Consider the following 21,325-nt stretch of genomic DNA (forward strand, 5'->3'; position numbering starts at 1 on the left):
TAAACCTATGGACCTATCACAATATTCAAAAGCTTTTTGTGCGCAAGGCATTAAATTTATTTGATATCTCTATCACTCACCGTGAGTGTCAGGTACGGTAGTTACGACACTCATACAACTTCTATTTCCCCGATAATGTATTTTCTACTCTGCCTGTTTTAATAAATGCCTATGTGTAACATAATTTGTTTCAACATTTAAACAATGATTAAAATACGGTCTTAAAATTAATGAAAATTTCTAATATCTTTCTTATTAGGTAGGTATAGATAATGTTAAAAAAAAGTATCGACGTAAGTCATAGGTACTCGGGGTTGTACTCGAAATTTTTAGATGGAATCGTCTATTTGTTGGACACCATCCGACATCACTTTGACGAAGCAAAGTGCAAGATATCTGTTACCTAACAGCTTCGGTTAGGTCACAATACCCTATTTAGTGTTCGAAAGACCACCTAGTCGGAACAATACATCTTTATTGACTCGTAAAAGTGAATTAATTTATTGTTTAAGAATATGCTTGTTAGTATAATGACAATAATATAACACTTAAACAATAATAAATGTTAAGTTTATTACGCTTCGGCGCAGTTGTTATAACGGCAATTCTAGTCTCAATTTAGATAAAGATTATAATATTATTGTGGTGTACTGCTGAGATAAAGAAGTTTATAGAGGGAAGTTCATTGAAAAGTCGTGGTGGAAAATTACATTTCTCATAACGTTATCGAGTGTGTAACAGTGAACTTCAGTTAACTTCGTGTTAAAGATGACTAAGGATTTAGTGCTACAAGAAGTAAGTGTCCGTATTTTGCATATTCCTCAATTAACTTGCTTTACTTTACTTAGATAGTTAAAGTAAAAGGAAAAATGACAAAAATTATATAATCTACGACTTGAAGAAAAACCGTGTTACGTAAGACAATTATTTCTAATACGTTATTAATGGCAAAAACAATAAAAATTATTTATTGATGTATTGTTGTTAAACAATAGAGATATGCGTTTTATTAAATAATTGAAAAATAATGGCAAAAAATATTAATATATCATTAGCTCTGTCTATGTAGGTATTTGATATTTTGATAAACCTGTAGAAACCCTAACCTATAGCTCATTTAACATTATTTTCATTTAAATTTACTTAATAAAAATAAAAAAAATCGGTGTGCGTCATTTAATTTTGAAGAAATTTGATTCGTGAATATTTTCATCGTTATTTTTTAGTAATATGGAATTAACAAGATAGCAAAAAATAAATTAGATAAGAACTAAACGGCAGTTTGAACAATAATAATGCATATTTCATAAAACGACGTGTTGGCTGTACCTACACGTGCGGTTATTTCCCTAATGACATTGTATAGTAGGTAGGTATATAAGGAAATTATAGTACATAACATTTGCTCTAGCTTAAACACCGTGACTGTTGTTTATGATCTTCATACATTATATATCACGAAACATCTTTATTGCATTTTATGATGACAAACATTGAGATAATGAAATAACTATGATAGATAATATGAAATGCAATAATTAACCAAGTAATCGTAGAAATTTCTAGAACTAGTCTAATTCTTATCATTATCGACGCTGACATTTCGTTAATAATAATTAAATAGCACATTAAATAAAAAACTTTGGATGAAATTGAAACTTATATATTTCTAAGTATTTAAGCTAAATTTAGCGTCAAAAAAACGAAAAGTATCAATTTTGTTGCCAGATTGTTTTCATTTTTGTCACTTTGCCAGTCACAAAAAAATACCATCAAACTTTTGGCGATATCAGTCTGACTCTTTGACGGCCTACCTACGTACATGGATAATAAATATTATGTTAATCATTTTTTTCTTCGAATAATTACGAAAACAAACAAAAATAAGATACGGAAGTTGCGATATGATTATTTCCCAACTTAATAAAAAATTATGGGCGACGTAGTACATTTTAGAGATAAAGTTCTTATGGCATTTAGGTTAATAAATAATCTCAAAAGAATCATATACTGTTGTCTCTTTTATATAGTGATAATTATTTCATGTTATTGTTATAATTGACACTTAAGTACTAAGCACCGCCTTTGTTTATGACTTATCTATGCTTCAATTCGTCAGGCTATTTGCTTAGTAATAATCATACGATTTAGGATTAATAATTCGACAATCTCCGATACATAGTTCTTTACAATATCTTTGATCTGCAGAGAACCGTATTTCCATTATTCATCCTGAGTTTTAAGAATATAGGTACAAAAAATCATCAAAATCTTGTTTCTTTAACGATAAAAATATCGGAAGGCAAGTTGTACACATCAAAAATGCAGGACCTATGTATAAGTAGGTACTAGTCTAGTATTATATTATCTGGGGTATAAGTAATGATTCCATTTATTTTAACGGTCTGCAAGCTAGGAACTTTCTTTGTTGATAACTGAAGCTGATAACTAGTAGGTACTACAATGGTGTTTCATCAATTCATCAAGCATTGTGGTCTTCCGAATAGTTAATAGATCATTTTTCTTTTTTCTCAATCATTTCTTCCAACCTGAAAATTAGTTAGAATTAACTTTAAAGTTGTTAACCCTCTATCTATCTATATATTAATAAATAAAAATTCATTTGATTATAGTGATCGAATAGGTAGGTTATAGGATGGATTCTGCGTCACGTTTTTCCCTTTTTTGAATAACTTATTAACTTTTTATTTTCTTTGAGATATATTTTGACCCTGAGAAAAAGACAGAAAGAAAACATTACTTTATGATGCAACATCCTATACAAGCCATCGGCTCGTCAGAAATCAAACCGAATCTATTGCCAACTCGGGGGACTAAGTATTATTTATAAATTAAATTAAGTACCTGCCCTGTAACTAAATTGTCATGTGTTTCTTTTAAATATATACACCTTATGAAATTGACATTAAGAACAATTTTATTGGAATTTTATTAGAGGGCACGATAATGTTGAAATCTACGTAATGGATGGCGTAATTTAATCAAAATTGTATGTAATCAATTTCTTAATCTAAATTTAAGAATAATTATGACAGTGCACTTTTAAACGGACTGACGTAAGTCTTATTAGATAAATAATATACGCGATTGAAGATAAAATAGTTTTAGATAATGCATCAACTGGAATTTTGCAGTTCACTTAAATATTTTATACATATAATTATTGCAATATATATTAATTAATAATATATTTATTTTTTAACTACAATTTTATGAAAGAAAAATGATGAACATTGTAGAACTTTGGGTTCTATAATTTAACTAGTGGTCCGCCCCGGCTTCGCCCGTGGTATCTACATGTTTAAACTATCCTATCTCTCAAGTTGGATCGAACTGCACATGGTGTGCGAATTTTATTATAATCGGTTAAGTGGTTTAGGAGTCTATTGAGGACAAACATTGTGACACGAGATTTATATATATATAATTTAATTGCATAGGTCATTTATTAAAAATATAGCAGCATTAGTCAGTTCCTACAATACAAATTTCCATAAAATCCTCACTTCATTTACCTATATAGGTCTCAACAAAAATAGGTGTAAGAACAGAATTCGTGTACCTATACATTATATATTCAATAGTAATAAGAAACCTAGGTACTTATCTTTTGGTTTAATAACTATTTATACGAAATAAGGAGAGATACTTTTGTAATCTTTCATTTTGAAATCAACCAAAGGGGCGCTACTTATTAAATATTTTGCGATTGCGATCTGTATCTTTAGATGCTTTGGCGATACATACTATTTAAAAAAACAAGATACAAAACAGTCATCTGCTTGAATATTGATTTTAAAACTTAATGGGTATTTTCAGCTCATCTTGCGATCCTCTACAGTAACAACAGTACGTAACAGTACGAAATATTAACCCATATATATTATATACAGTTTAACTGTACTTAAAACATTACTCATCGTTGCATGCAATACCATAGTAGAGCGACAAGGTTGAGGTTCCAGCTGAATAAAGCTCTTAAAATAAATAGTGACACACGCCTGCAAAGATTTCACGGCACACGTGGCCCGTATCACGCAGACATTCAAGCCAGGTTGTATTTCTTGTCATTTGAAATGTTAATGCCAGCAACCTGCGCGGGGGCACGTCGCGTTCTGCGGGCCACACCCACATTGCAGGCCTGTCAAATCACTTTACGAAACAATGACTCTACGAGGTAAAGTCCCGTCTGAATAATCCTGTGGACGTGTATTGAACATATAATTTAATTGCGATAATATCAGTAGGTATTGTCTTGTATGCAATTTAAAACGAATAAAATCCAGTTGATACATAAAAAGGAGAGCTAAGTTTACGGATGCACATGCTCAAAAGTTATAAAGTTCAATTAAAATAACAGTTAAAGTGTGTCATAATAATTAAAGGGAAATAAAAATAGTATGCACCTAACTACCTAATTATAAAATAAGTTTAATTGAAATTTTAAATCAGAAAATGTGCTTACTCTCTCTGTGACTCTATCTCTATTGGATGCAAAGCATTTCGTGCAAATTATAAAAAAAACAGTTCATTTTTATTATCATGAGCTTAGATTGTTATAATTGTTATAGTATTAAGTGTTCCCCAGCCATGCCAAAAGATTAAATTTAATGTATAAGTTTAAATTTCCTTGATATCAATTATAATTGTTAATGTACTATTATTCATATTAAATATTGGAATATCGTTGTATGTTTTAAAACTTTCACAACAGTGATTCATTAATTTTGAAAATCTCCTAATAAAGATATAATATAATACCCATTAAGTATTTTTATGATAATCGTATTAGTTTCGGTTAATCAAGCCTTATCTTGAAGGTGCGCGATAGTAAACCTTTTAGGATATAATTCGCAGCTTGATTTGCAGCATCTACCCTCAATGACAAATTAAACCGGTACACTCGACATTTTTGTCGTTATCGTATAGTACGCATGCGAGTATGAGAAATCGAATGTTCACTTCATCAAGGTAGGTATCTATTTATTTAAATTTTTGTTGATTGCAACTATAACTCGAAGTAGCAAACTATGTTTTTACGATTTTACGACAAGCCTTCTCTTCATCAATTTCATATCCATCATTTTAACTCAATGCAGCAGTTGCATTATTTCTTGAACTTTATCACCACATTCCAAACATTTCGCAATGTGTGTGTTGCGTTGCGATTATTGCGTTATTTCGAAGCGGCATTGCGTGAAGGGCGTCACGTGAACAGCGGAGCATAGAACATACACGATATAGCGGCCGGAGGAACGGTGCGGTCGGGGGCCGAGCGTGACGTCACCGGCGGGGCGCGGGCGCGGCGCGCGAGGCCGAGGGTGTGGTGCACATGCGCCAGCCGCCTCGCTTCAAGGTGACCCTCGACTATCAAGTGCCCCTCGCTCGCAGCACGCTCCGCTCCTTTCACTTACGAACGGCTCTATCAAACGGTCTAGAGTCCAGACGAACCGGTATTCGCCTGAACGCGGATATCGCTTTTCTTTGTGCCCAGTGGAATTTATGACAGCAACCTGTGGACTCCAACGCTCCTCGTTCATCACCTCTTATCACAGTCCGCGAGACTGACAAGACAAATCGATATGCGTCAAGCGCGAGACATCGTAAGTAGAGACAAATATTTGTTAATTAATATCGAAAATATTCCAAAACACTATATAGTTCAGGATAGGACTATATAGTTTCGTCCTAATGAATCCAGTTAAATAATATTTTATTTAATTTATGAGAAATATTTTCAATGAAGAAACATTACTAGGTACCAACTAATTATTCGGTTATAGTATGGTGTACAAAGGTGCTGAAAATAAATATTAATATTATTGCCATATACCTATTATAACTAATTATGTAAATTAGAAAATATATCTCTTCTCTAAATTATTAAAAAAACCCAAACAACAACAACAATAGATAGTAAACATCCGAGCATCACACAACACGAAAATCAATGCAGGCTGAAAGATACAATTTTTTGTGACATCAAGGATGTGAACATGCAAGTTAGGCGACTTTAATAACTTGAAGGTAATGTCCAAGGTCATAATATGTATCCTTCGACAAGTCCTTGACTTTCCGAGTTGAAATGAAAATTATATTCAGATGTTTATAATAACTTTTCATGGAAAGAGCGTGAAGAGTATCAATAATATAAATTTCTAGTGACAACTTATGGTCACATTTCTCGATATGTATTGCTAATACCTATTTCGTGCAATTTAATGATTAAACTTCTTGCGATATTCAAAAACAATAAAACTGATAACCATAATATTATGTTTTAAGAGATGAATGACGTTTTGTTAAGTCGTCACTTGTTTGAACGAATATTGAACTGACAATAAAAAATCTTGTTAAAACGCTAGAGAGATAAAGTTGCCACTGAATATAACAATGTTTAAAGTTCGTTGAAAGAATATTGGTTTCAACCGGATATAACTATACTTATCTTTACACTCGTTACGTTTGTGTGAAACCGTCAACCACGATTTAGATTAGCTCCTATCTAGTATAAACCAACAGACTTGCTAATGATTCTTCTCAACGTTGCCATTGGTGTAGAATTGGCATTATTATTGCTTACTGGCTTATCTTTTTTTGTAAAATTCCATCTGAATGTGCACTCTGCAATCTACAGTGGTAATGGAAAGTTTAGACAATCGCATGCTTACGATACAGAATTTTATCGCAAAAAGGGTTGAATCACTGTAAAAGTGGTATCACACGTATATTCGAAACTGATATGGTACATTATCTAAATGCTATCGTCTGAAGTACCTACTGATAACATTGTCTACTTTATACAGTTTTTTGAGGATGTGTGACGATGGGTGTAATTAAAACGATAACAAAATAATATTTTCCTAAAGTTGTATGATTTTAACTTCCTTCTTATAATTATTATTGATGAAAAATATATTTTAATTCAATATGATAAGTTTGTATCCAATACAAATATAGGCTGTAGAGACTAGAGCGTTGATATATTATATTTTATAAACTTTAAATAGTAAATTTTGTCAAAACCTTGTTATAATTAATGTTCAATTTAAAAAATGTAGGCGCCCAAGTGCTGTTGTTATACTTTGACAGGCTATAAGCAATAAATTTCCTGTTAACCTAGGTTACGTGAATTAGTTTAAATTTATTGTATACAAATAAAACGACACATATACCTCGTTTAAAAGATATCTTGCTATAAAAATCGCAATAGCTAAGCTCGGGACCAGCTTGGTGTTTGTAGACTACCCACCTAATAGTAATTACGTTTGTAAAGTCACGAGACATACAAAAATAAACAAGACATGCGACAATCGTGAAATGTTGCCAACTAAGTACTAGCGTAGTTCCAACAATATACAAAGAATTTAATGCAACACACATTTCCGAGACAGATTGACATAACAGGATTAATAAATTATCTGAGAATTGTGATACTCCTCTCTTTATGCATGAAGCCAATATAAATCCTATAGCAGCTAATACAATTATTGACTATTTGCTCGCTATTAATCAAGCGCAAAATAAAAATGATAACAAATATGCCGAGCTTAATGAAGCCGTTTAATTTACCATATTATTAAGGCACATCTAAAAAAATAATAATGTGAAGTTGCCAGTTTTGTTTAAATGGGTAGGTATCAAATGTCCTGTCTGTGTGTGTGAAATTTGTATTTATGTTTTGTATGCAATAAAGATTATAAATAATAGGTACGTAGGTACAGTGTACACAATATATGTACCTATAACATACTCCGAAAAGGTAAACTGCTTTTCTATAATATCATTTCAATTCCATCTTTATGATACAGGTTTTTAAATCATAAATGTCAATAGCAGCATTTTAATCTGATTAAACTGTTTCCTTATTCCAAAGACATCATAGTTTGTAAGCCCATATTTAATATTCTATTGAGTTAATACTTTCAAATTTTTATTTCTTATTATAGGCAACTCGATTTTTCACTAATACAGAAAATTAAAACGATTTAATATGACTTTTCTTAATAAGTCCTATACTGATAAAAACTAGTTTGACCCATATGTGTCAAATAAAGTAAATCACAAGAAGCTCTACAGTATCTAAAACATTCAATGTAAATCCAATGTCGGTCGTTTACCGATTCACCTTCACTTTACCACCATAGGTCAATGTATCTTGTTGAATCGTATGGGTTGTGTTGTGTGTGAGTGTGTACCTACTTGATTTTTTTTGTAATATCACTAATAAGAAATCACAAGGGAACTATTTAAAAGCAAAGATCGTGCCGTCATATGTGAATGCACGTCGCGGAGCTCAAAATGCATGCGTCGGCATTTTAACTGCTGATGTTGATGTGTCGCCGACCGCCGATGACCCGAGTGATGCCCCGCGCCCCGCTCCCGTTACCTCTCCCCCGGAGAAGACATCGCATGTCACGTTGCCAGCTGCTCCTCAATGTGACTACGCCGCCGCAGCATCAAAAATGACTGCGACCCCAAAATCATCAAAAGGAGTAAACGCACCCGTGCGGAAAAGTTTACCTTCAAAAACGAAGGACGTTGACGAGGATGGCTTCACAAAAGTCCAGAAGAAGAAGAAGTTGAATCGTCAGAACAAGTGCGGCACCGCAACGAAAGATCCAAACTTGCGGATGCGCGCAGAGGTGCCGACGACGCCGCTCTATGTGTCTCGTGTGCACTACTGTACCAAGACTGAAGATGTTGTCGAGTACTTGCATGCGAAGACAGGTTTGAGTCTGCGAGTGGAACGTCTGGAGTCTCGCCATAAAGTGAGCTTCAACTCCTTCGTGGTGAGAGTACCGACCGCCAAGCTGAGCGTCTACATGGACGAAGGGTTTTGGCCGCAGGGAGTTGTGTTTCGCCGCTTCCGCGGACGGATACCCGGCCCCCCGGAATCGCGTCACACGCCGAAGGCATAGCGTGTATTAATTTAGTATTTAAGTAGTTTTAAGTTCATATGGGCCGTAGTTTTTAAGTTATATTAAGACCTTTAACTGTAACTACATTTGTTGCCTGAAATAAAGAAATAAATAAATATTAGGTACTTTCTTCAGCATTATCGATATCACTTCGTATAAACTACATATTATGATATCTATACTTACTGCATAGCGCGGGTGTGCGGTTACATGATAAAATATATTGTCCTATGTGGCAAATCTTTGTACTAAAATTAACAATATTAAAATAGTACCTAGCTAAGTAATACACGAAAAATATTTTAAAAATTTCATTAATAAATCTAATTACATAATCATATCATACCATGAGCAATAAGTTAAAAACTGCGTTGATGTATTTACTAATTAGGCCAAATTTTACGAAAATAACTAAGATTCTTATAATACTGGATAACCAAGACATGCTTTTAATTGCCAGCTATATCTACGCATACTAATGCACTTGCAAATATAGAAGACGTCGTCTGACGACTCGGGGAATTTATCTGACGTCATAAGCGAGCCCACGCTCTGTCCAATCAGAATAGCATACAGAGAGGCGCGCCGCGTCAGAGGGAGAAAGATAAACAATGTGAAGGGCCAAAGCATTCATTGAAATAAAGAATTATTCATTATTTAGGCCATGCCGCATTGAATTTGAAATAAATATAAAAATAACTCGTCATTAAGTACCAATATAAAGTTGTATAGGTTACTTTTCGCCTTCAAATTCGGCGCTAACAGCTAGCCGTACTACTCTGCCGCGTATAATATTTGCGCACACGAAGGAGATAACAACAGTTTATTACCATGAATGAAAAAGAACGCGTCAGCTTGTAGTCTGTACAAAGTACGAACGAAGCACAGTCGGTGGACGTAGCCGACAGCCGTATTCCTCATATCTTTGCGGGTAGGGCAAGTCGTGCGTCAAGTGTTACGCGGTTTTAAATTTATATCGGAAGGAAATAAATAGTTTCACAAATTCAAAATGGGTATGGTAATCAATAATTTGCCTCAGGTGAGTCCTTTTTATTTTTTGTGAATTTTTATACATTAGTTTTTTATAAACTGATTTGTTTTCGATGAAATACATATTGGAAAGCAAGTAACATAAGCGACAGTAGTAGTGTTGTAATGACCGCTTTGACCTTGTGAAACTCGTTCGCGATAAAATGGACGGTTAGCTTACCGTCACAACTCGTGCTCGGAGAAATTGCATTTATTTACGTATATCTCAGTGCGCCTATTAGCCAACATTGTCTCACGAAATTATGCAATGAAAGATGTTGTACAACTACGAATCAATGTGCCACTAACCCGTTTAGATATAAGCAAACCTTACGCTGACATAGACAATTACAATTCTAAAATATGAATTATTAAAAAAATATTATTTAAATTGCTATAAACTGAAGGAAATTAACAATTACATCAATATATTTATGAGCTAATTATTCCATTTAATGAAATGTAAATTGATTAGGAAATGAAATAAGGTAAGAACATGCCCGGTGATGCACTAGAAGTTTTCCTTCATCACACAATTCTTTCTTTGCAGATTCGGGAAGAATGTGAAGTATTTCACATGTCTGACAAACAGATCAGAGAAATTATGAGCAGGCTGCACAGTGACCTGCTCAAAGGTCTCGGCAGGGACACCCACGCGTCTTCCATCGTCAAATGTTGGATTACATACATACAGGACTTACCTAATGGAAAAGGTAAATAAATAACTTTAAGGATTTCTTATTGCTTTGAAGCACATGAGTCCTTGGACTTATCAAAATCTATTGTTTGTTACAGAGCGTGGCAAATTCTTAGCTTTAGATTTAGGAGGAACAAATTTTAGAGTACTTATTATAAACCTCGGTGAAAATCACTTCGACATGCAGTCAAAAATTTATGCCATTCCAAACCATATTATGACTGGCACGGGTGTCGCTCTATTCGACCACATCGCGGAATGCTTAGCCAATTTCATGAAGGTTTGTGACATTGCAATTTGCAATTTCTTTAAGAAAAATAACATTGCATTGGTAAGTATATTATTTCCTGTGATAAAAAGTTTAATTACAACGTTATCTTACTTTTAGGAGCATGACGTGTATGAAGAACGATTAGCATTGGGTTTCACATTCAGTTTCCCGCTAAAACAATTAGGTCTTACAAAAGGGGTGTTACAACGTTGGACGAAGGGGTTCTCGTGTTCGGGGGTCGTTGGTGAAGATGTTGTACAGGGTCTGAAAGACGCTATCGCCAGAAGAGGGGTAAGCAATCTTTTGAATTATTCCACGATTACATTCAATTGTTTTACAAGTCAAATTCAATATTCAATTTCAAATGCAAATATACTTGTACAATGACCCTCAATAGGTGAGCAAATAATGAGAGTCGATAATATCTTTAATACACATAAACCAAATTTATCGTAGACTGTTCCACTTTTCTTTCCGATAATAAATACCGGTATAAAAATATTGAATCGATATTTGTGTCAGTTCAATGGTATAAATATATCTTTATAAATTCGTGATGGAATCGTAAAGTTTGGATAAAAATTTCGATCATTTGTGAGGTATAACATTTTACAGGACCTAAATTTGTCCGTGATGGGCATCCTTAATGATGCAACGGGGACCCTTATGTCGTGTGCACATAAGGAACCCCATTGCCGAATAGGAATTATAATCGGTGAGTTGACGATGATATGCAAGCTCTCTGCTAGAAAATAAGGCATGACTTACCAATGAGAGCCAGTAGAGGCTTTCAATATCTTTATATAACTAAATATCTTACTCTAAATATATAAACTCTCAAAACTATACAAAATTTAAAATTAAAGTAATAAACCAATTTGATTCTGCATGCGCCTCAATTTCCTGATTTTCTTGAAATGGTTTGCATGTAATAATCTCCGCTTATATTTTATTCAATCATTTTATTTTCGAAATTACACGGTGTCGAATAGTTTTAATATTATTTCGATTATTTGGTTTAATAGCAAAACTATAATTTTATATTTTTACCGTTTAACTAATTTTGTGTTAAATAGCGTGTTTATAAAAAATAATACAAGTTAAAGGATCCAAACATTGAAAGCCTCTATGTATCATCATCAACATCATGGGTATACGTTTACTGTAAGGAACTAAGAAACTGATAGGAAACTATATTATGGGACTGAAAGGCCAAAACTATAACCGCATGTTTTTCACTCTTGTAGGACGTTCAGATTGATATTTGCGCTATTCTGAATGACACCACGGGCACATTGATGTCCTGCGCGTGGAAAAACCACAACTGCAAAATAGGACTCATCGTCGGTAGGTTTACCTTGTGTGGTTTAGCTTGCTATAATGTGATAAATATAATGCCGTGTATCGTATGTACTAACTAAAGTATACTGCGATACATTACACCCGTAGTTGTTTTAGCTTTATTATCTACCAACGCAATGTAGATGTTTACTTCAAATTTAACTCCTCATTCCACATTGCAATAATAAAGTTCATCGATAATTAAATTTGTTGTTCCATTTCCATTGCCATTAACAACTAAAATATGCATATGGGATCATAACAATCACAATGACTATCGGAACATGAGCATGCCACATTTTAATATTATTTTGTTTGAATTTTTATTTTTCTTAATTCTTATTACTAACACTGTAATTGTAATATCGAAGATCAAATTATTGCAGCTTATTGTTATGTTGTCAATGTTTGTTTTTGCATCGTTCATATTATTATTTATAAAATTAAAAAAAAAACTTAAAATTCAGGTACGGGCAGCAACGCGTGTTATGTGGAAAAGACAGAGAACTGTGAGCTATTTGATGGCGAGCCCGGCAAGCCGGAACTCTTGATAAACACTGAATGGGGCGCGTTCGGGGATGATGGCGCCCTAGACATGGTTAGAACCGAATTCGATCGGGAAGTGGACGCTAAATCCATCAACCCAGGCAAACAAATGTAAGTTTATAAACATCTAAATTACTGAGAAACTATACGATAAGCTTCAATAAAAAGTGATAAGCAATTTACTCGTTAAAGTATTGTTATTGTATCACGCAAGATTTTTACCTTGACGTTCTCGAAATTTCTAGATTTTAGGCATGGAAAATACTGTTCATTTTGCGCCGTATTATATTCCCACGCCAATGATATCCTGTTTCATTCGCTGTATTACATTATGGTTCATAGTTCATACCTTCTTAAAACGTGTTTTGCTCAATAGGCTCTAATTTATTGTTGTCAGCGATTTAGTTTCAAGTCATAAGCTGAGTCACATTTACTCGCATTTAATGTTAGTCATGAGCGTATCAATTTTATACTCGTATGATTATGAAGATACACATCGTTAGATAAACTGATTAAATAAAATAATTAATGATTGTGGTATTTAAAACATCATAAGTGTATTAAAGGGTATGAACCGCAAGAATACATTTAACATTCGTTATTTCATAAATCAAATAATAATAAGTAACTACTCTTTAAGGAAAAACAGGTTTTTTTCCCTAAATAATAACTGCATGTACAGAACAATACCTAATAAATTATACCATATTAACCTATAATCTAATATATAAAAATCAATGCCACTTTTCGTTGTAATTCCATAACTCGAGAACGGCTGAACCGATTTCGATAATTCTTTTTTTATTATATTCCTTGAAGTACGAGGATGGTTCTTATGTAGAGAAAACGTTAATATGTACCACGGGCGAAGCCGGGGCGGACCGCTAGTATGTCATATTTGAGTATATGCACATTTTTCATAACTGCAATATTATAACTATTCTTTATGACCCTATTATTTTGGTACGTTACCTATAATTTCGCGCACAGACATAATTTTTTGTCGCACTATGTCGAAGATAAGGCAACCGCACACGCAGTTATCAGGAATTTGTCTCTTATTAATCTAACTCATAAAAAAGCTTAACTTAAGACTAATAAAGGTTATTTTTATTTCCAGCCAAGAGAAAATGATATCTGGAATGTATATGGGAGAGTTGGTACGTCTTGCTCTCGTGAAGTTTACACAAATGGGTTTACTGTTCGGCGGCCGCGGGTCCGATCTATTGTTCCAAAGAGGTTGCTTCTACACAAAATACGTGTCTGAGATTGAATCGGACAAGCCTGGAGACTACACCAGTTGTATGGAAGTCCTAGAAGAATTGGGTAAGTGGATTCTGTAATCCTAGGTTCAGTTTAACATACTTTTGAATATTATTATTAATGTCGCATAATAATTAATTTCGTTTAATAAAATAAATATTCCTTCGAAATACTAAGTATTTGTAAATAAAGTCGTGCAGAGGAACCAATTGTATGAATAAAACATATTGATATCGAAATGAAAGCGAGCATATTAAGGATGTAAATAATTTAATATGATAATTCAATTTAGATAACGTATTTAATTAAATAACACTTAACTATCGATAGGTTCGTAAATGGGTTAATTTTTAAACCAGTTTATTAAAACTTAAAGTAATTTTCATTGTGATAATGACATGCGTCGCTATTGCAGTTATAAACAAATGTTTATATAAAACGGAATAATTTAAGATCAGGCACTCTAAAATAATTTCTGGCACTGAGAGACCGGTTAGACCGCTACGGTCGCGGTGCTAGAAGCTAAAAGAGCCGTAAAAAAGCTGAATATCGCGTGCGCTCTTTGATCGCGTTCGAGCTCGAAACTAAATCTCGTAAGCCTCAATTCTTATTTCGTTTATAACTAAAGTAATAATTGATCTAGAGAAAAAATATCTTGGGATTGGATAGTAAACTATATTTTCTTACTGTTAAAATTTATTTTAGACATAAAGTCCAAGTAAATCTTAAAAAAAGATGTATTAATTATTAAAAGAGGCATAATTTTTTAATAAAAAATGAATTGAGCTAAAATGTAACACGTAAATGTCTTGTACATGGAAAGAAAAATACAAAAGTTCACTTTTTGATTGTATGTGTGACTGTTTCAGAATATTAATGCAAATTCACATAAAATTTAGGGAGCCTCCTCTTAATAAGTATCTATGTTGTTTAGTTTGTAATTTGTAAACTATCGGATTTTAAAACATATTGATTATAATAATCGCAATTTGCTTTGCCTATGCAATATATCTAGAAGGGCAAAGTCGAAATAGTTAAAGTTCAGTACTATCAGCAATTATTAACTATAAACATTGATAAAATCAATAAAACAGCTAATGCTAAGGTTACATTAAATAAATTATGAAACACAAGATTATCAACGTCGTACTTAATAACTTGAATTAATATATGTATAATTCAATTAACTAAAGTATAACATATCATTAGATACCTACATTTTTCGTTAATAGTTAGGAGAACTTAAAATTAATGATTATTTCAGTTATTTGTACAATAAACTACGTTATGTAATGAAAATCATTTGTGTGGGACAAGCCTCGCTAAGAAGCATCAATTTTGATCATTAACTCCTGAAAGTATAAAGTTGATCCTATAATTAGCATTTACGCAAATGATGATAAGTTTGATTAACGTAGTGAAAATGTTGTATGATAAATATATGTGACGTAGAGCTTTGACGTAGTTTTGGCAAGGCATCTTGTTTACGCGTTATATAAGCAAAAAATCAAGCTGTTGCGAAGTGGATTTCTTTATATGAGAGTGACTTATGAAAGTTGGGTCGCTGTATTTGCGTTGCAAATGACGGGAAAGAAAATATTTTTAACCTTCTCAATGTAATCCGCAAAAACTAGCTCATGGACGCATTATAGAGCGCGACATAATAATAAGATAGGTTTGCCTGGAGGTGACATTCGTTTCGTATCAAGTCTAAAAATGTAAATGATTAAGATTTTAGATAACAGGTAAATTTAGTTATACTCAGCACGCACTGTATGGTTTTTGTTGTTTATAAATCGTGAAAAAAGTCGAACGACCTTGTCAAAAAAAGTTTCAAATCAAGTTGATAAAAAACGGGTTTAGCTGTCTACCGATCGCGATAGTGGCTTCATGAAATAATTTCTTAAATATTATCTATTATAATTGGAATTATCTGTCGCATTTTTATCAATCTACCATTTAGGTTCCTATGAAAAAGATATATTAGCGCTGAAATTAATCTATTGAGTCATAGGTAATCTCATCACTGATAGCACCGAAATAAAATTTACTAACCGGGAACACGTTGTTACACTAGCCAGAGTTATGGAAAATAGTTCCCGACCTACTGAATATACAGACTTTAGTTATAAAAATCGTCCCAATCGTTCCAGAAGAGTTTGGAACACATATAGTAGACATAAACATTAACCCAATACCCTATCCTACAGGTCTCTCCCACGCGACAGAAGTGGACATGGCGGCCGTACGACACGTGTGCGAGTGCGTTTCCCGTCGCGCCGCGCACTTGGTGTCTGCGGGCATCGCGACACTACTCAACAAGATGAACGAGCCCAGAGTCACCGTTGGCATCGACGGCTCCGTGTACCGGTTTCACCCGCACTTCCACACGCTCATGTGCGAGAAGATCGCGCAACTCGTCCGACCCGGCATTACGGTGAGCATCATAAACCCTACTTAAGATATTTGAGAAATCTATGGAATTGACAAGTCCAATGAGGTCTCGATATTTTTTTCAGTTATTCGTACCTATTAGATTTGAAATATTTTTAACTGAGATTTCATCTCAGAGATTTCATCTCAGAGATTATAAGTGACTTTGGCTATTGAGAATATTAATTCGGATTACAAACACGGAGTTTGACCAATATTCGCGATCCAAAATAACCCTGGCCAATGTTTTAAAAACACTGGTAACACACCCTATTTAAAGTTACCCAATGGTATCGTATTGTTCCATTGAAAGTAAACCTTGACAATACTAGAAAGCTACATAGAATGAATAGTACCTTTATTACCTTCTAGTTGCGTATTCTTATATTGGAACTATGATTGCAGACACCAGCGCCGTACTTAATTTAATAGCTTGCAATTATCATGCTTTCACATGCAAAACATTCCTCTTTTGTATTGCGTAGATCTGAAAGTATAATAGGTACGTTTTATCTATCTTGCCATAATAATAAGTAATATTCGACTTAAAGTCCATTCTTTATCTAGCTAAGATAAAATATTGGAGTAGTCGAGCCCCCGTCGCGTCGTGTCAATGCCACAGGGTTCATCGTTCATCAGATAAAACTGTTTTTAATTCAGCCAAAATACTTAATATCGAACTACGATTTACGTAAACAATTTTATCTTTAAAAAACATAAACCATTTTAGATAATATACTTATTGTTTAAAAAATATTTTATTAATTCTTATAAACAAACGTTTACACACCCACTGACGCGGATGAGTGTAGTTTGTAAATTATTGTTTCTAAGTAAAGCTGTTAGCACAATTATTATCCTCATTAGTCATTATTAATTTTCTATTTCATTTGTCAAGGGACTTGTTAACCTTAATCTGCATCTAATATATATAAAATGTAATTTTAATTTCTCGACTTCGTACTTATATCTTTTTCTTAGTAAAAAAAGAGGATATTATAATTATTAGTAGCACCTATTGGCCATTTGCTTAAAATATAATAATTTGCAATCGACCTTGCGGAACAAAGAAACCTGTTAAAACAAGAAAAATAACCTTGTAGATCATTTCGATTAATGTCGAATATAAGCGATAGAGGTTACTCTAACATTCATCAATTAATAGCTTTTATATGTATTTGAATTTGTATAGATCAAAATATTTTTTAATGTCAAACAAGTGTACAATTATTTTACGCTTATCTAATTGAGAGTTTTCTCGTGATGATGATGTTTTGAAATGGTTTTTTGTCGATAAAAAATTGATGTTTATCCATAACTCAAAAACTACCAAACCGAAAGATCCATTCCTTGTTTAACGCAGTCAAGGCCGCAAACGCAAAAATATATCTGACTTTATTAACTTTTTCTTTTGTCTCAATGTATTATCATTTGTATAACTGGTACTTTTTGTTTTCAGTTCGACCTCATGTTATCAGAGGACGGCAGCGGGCGCGGCGCCGCGCTGGTGGCCGCCGTGGCGTGCCGGCAACAGCTAGCTCACGCGTAGATACTAAGCTTAGCCTATCTGCCACAGCGGTGCTACGTGGTCGCATACAACGCACACACTCCGGATTTAACATCCAACCGTCCCCAAATATTACATCTCTCTGACGCATCGTAGATGAAAATACTGTCATCTACCCACATATTGCAAAACGGCTCAATAAATCCGGCTGTACAGAAAATAACCTCTAACCCCAGTGTATAAGGAAAAGACAGCGATTCTGAAATTTATCGAACCTTTGTCATTTCTGGTTTTAGCGTTGAACGTGCGATTGCTTTTCCTCGTGCGGCGAATTAATTAATTATTTTCCGCGGCTCGAAATATTCATCGCGTACACGGTACATCGAGACTTCGTGGTCATATTTTTAAATTAGGAAAATTATTTTAGATATTAGTGTAGCGTTATTGAATTAGCGCTGTGTGCTTGGACGGACAGTCTACCGCATAGCTCTCTGTTTTTCAATATAGGAGTACTATAGTAGTTATTGATTGAAATCGCGTATGAACTCCGACGCCCCACTGAAATGTATCTTAGTTACTTGGAACGAGTCCAAAGCAAAAATACACCTTGATACAATACTCTGGTGTTCTCTTGTAACTACGACTCCTTTTGCACATGTGCCCTTAACGAGAATTATTTTTTGATATATAATAGATAGGCACTAAGATTCAATAATGTCGTCACTATTCTGATATTAGAAAACTTAAAACGTCACGTGTACTTAGATCATAACGATTTTAGCATAGTCTAGTCACAATATTTACAACGGATACTTAAAAAATTTGTACCTAACCTTACAAAATTTCTACTACATTTATTGTTATACATCGTCAAAAGACTGATATTATGTACATATAAAAATCTTAATATCATAATATTGTATTGGTCTTAGTGTCGATCTAACCAAGAGCACACTGCATTTGTTATGTCTTGTACACATTTGCAAGCGCGCCGCAACTTCATGATCTTTTTGTTAAATTGACTAAAATTTGTTTGTATGAATTATTTTAGAGATAGTTTTTAACTTTTATGACAGTGAAGGTCTTGTAATATAAGAGTCTACTTTTATACCGTATAAGATATATTACATAATTTACAAAGAATACAAGGCGAACATTTTTATTTATTAAAAAGAGATAAGTATTTACTTTTATACAATCTGCCACATCTTCAATAAGATGTGACTGATTATATTCACATTATGGCAATAACTAATTTCGAATGTAGCAATACATGTGAATCTCAGGAGCATTATTTATGCTATCCGCATTGATGAATTCATACAATCGATAATTATCATTCCATTACCAGACCAATAACAACAAATGCATAACTGAGAAATTCGCAGTACTTATATTGGAAAATAATGTAGAATTTTTTTTTTAAAACGAGGACAAAATTTTGATTATGTTGCATGTTATCATGATTACAGCGTCATTTTTATTTAATTGATATTAGTATATTAGTAATACATATATTTAATTTTGGAATTCAGTTTAATTAATTAGCAAACGATTCAGTTTGTATAGAGATCTAATTATTGAAATGAATTCTAATTAATAATTTAATTTAAGTGAGTGTTTCGATATTTAACTGTGATAGAACTAGGACTTAATGTAAAATTGTTTGCTCGTTTACTTTCTGATTATTTTGTTATAAATAGAAATATTGTTAAGATAGATATTAAATGATTTGTTTTCGCGAGCCATAAAGATGAGTAGTTATTATCAGTTTGTAAAAAGCAGACAGAAAATAATAAAAATATACAAACATATTGTTGCCTTGTAAACTTGTATTGAGGGTATATGTATTCATTGACGTATTTTACTACAAAGGCATACATTTTAAAAGCACACCTATATTTTTTCTTAACGGATGTTGATGAAAAAATGTTATTGTTTATTACACCATTCTATAGTTCCTAGTTAAAAATAGGTGCATTTTAATTTAGTGTTGTACTTGTCATTAATTTTGTTGCATGGTGTGCAATCTGTGTTTATAGTGTATTTTATGACATATTATTATTATTATTTATCATGTCACTGCGTAGTATGATAATGGCGGATATTCATTACTTAAGAGAACCAAATAAAGTACAAAATAAAATTGGAAATTATTTTTGAATTGTTTAGTCCTTGTTATTCACAAGGTTTAAACTTTAAATATAAAATTGTATATCATGTCTAAATTTATATGTATTGTATATTTTGCTCAAATGGCATTATTTAAAGAATTGGTTGATCATCATTTTTAAACTTAATATGAGAATACATTGTTTTATTTGATATTTCTGCAAACAACCTACATTCCATAGGTATGGAAACAATTATTGTACTTAGATATCTGATGAAATTAATGATGTATGATGATGCAGAAATGTACATATCACATCTGTAATATTGCAATTATTGAATAACATGGGCATGATTTTGTAATTATGTACTTATATATAATTATATATAGTATTATTACTAACCTTGTGAATCATGAAGCTGGTCTTTACTTAAGAGGTACTTCTCATTTGAGGTTTTTGTACATAAATAATGTCATACGGTTTTACCTACAAATTATTTAGAATTTATTTATGGTATGAATAGGGAATAAAATTACCAAAATGAAGAAGCCATTTTAGAAAATCATTATTAGCTAGCTCCAAGTATGTATGAGCTATTGGAAATGTTACTTATTTGAATAATAAATTTTTAAAAAGGTTTTAAATTTTTATTTTTAAAAGTTAAGACTTAGTAGACCCTTTTACTCCAGATCCACGTTGCTACTTATATATTATAAATTTTGAAATGTTCAATTAAATCAAAAAAATCACCGAAATTGTTTTAGTTTATGCTGGCCATTACATAATAATATTAGTACCAAAAAGGAAATACATAAATTTTAGTTAGTTGAAAACTCACTGGGCAATCTACATTAATTACCTATTATTATGTGTAAACACATAGATGAAATATTGTAAACTTGTGTGAAATGATTGGAGTAAATAAATAATAAATACAGTATATATCCCTACTTGCATTGGTCAAGCCTTAATGTAAGACTTTAAATTTATCCAAATAAGTCCTTACGAAGCATAGATTATGCATATAAATTTAAAAACAAAATTGTACATCCCGTGTTGATTGTATAAACTACTAGTTTTCCGCCCGCGTTTTGAATGAAAAACCCGCATAGTTCCCGTACCCGTGGGATTTCCGAGATTGCGTCATTTTCCCGGGATAAAAAGTAGCCTATGTCCTTTCTC

General features: G+C 32.9%; 1 protein-coding gene across 4 annotated transcripts; it reads left to right on the forward strand.

The window, feature by feature from the left end:
- The first annotated feature begins 441 nt into the window (after window positions 1-441).
- LOC123696913 (hexokinase type 2) lies at window positions 442-20,781 on the forward strand. 4 transcript variants are annotated; one of them, XM_045643303.1, is made up of 9 exons: window positions 442-795; window positions 10,522-10,684; window positions 10,767-10,948; window positions 11,057-11,230; window positions 12,187-12,286; window positions 12,748-12,937; window positions 13,947-14,152; window positions 16,300-16,526; window positions 17,982-20,781. In XM_045643303.1, exons 1-9 carry the CDS (start codon window positions 769-771, stop codon window positions 18,069-18,071), a joined length of 1,359 nt encoding a protein of 452 aa, XP_045499259.1. In that variant the 5' UTR covers window positions 442-768; the 3' UTR covers window positions 18,072-20,781. The 4 variants fall into 4 exon arrangements, with proteins under 4 accessions (XP_045499259.1, XP_045499260.1, XP_045499258.1 ...); XM_045643304.1 differs by lacking the exon at window positions 442-795 and adding an exon at window positions 5,387-5,624; XM_045643302.1 differs by lacking the exons at window positions 442-795; window positions 12,187-12,286 and adding exons at window positions 9,830-9,981; window positions 11,555-11,654.
- The last annotated feature ends 544 nt before the right edge of the window (window positions 20,782-21,325 follow it).

The sequence above is a fragment of the Colias croceus genome, chromosome 13, assembly GCF_905220415.1.
Source record: "Colias croceus chromosome 13, ilColCroc2.1".
NCBI lineage: Eukaryota > Metazoa > Arthropoda > Insecta > Lepidoptera > Pieridae > Colias > Colias croceus.

What these genes read in the sequence shown, in the direction of transcription:
- LOC123696913 (XM_045643302.1), top strand. Translation starts at nt 9,952, where the DNA reads ATGGGTATGGTAATCAATAATTTGCCTCAG. An exon ending in GGAAGTCCTAGAAGAATTGG is followed by an intron (nt 14,153 to 16,299) that starts GTAAGTGGATTC and finishes CCTATCCTACAG; the next exon opens with GTCTCTCCCACGCGACAGAA. An exon ending in TCGTCCGACCCGGCATTACG is followed by an intron (nt 16,527 to 17,981) that starts GTGAGCATCATA and finishes TTTTGTTTTCAG; the next exon opens with TTCGACCTCATGTTATCAGA.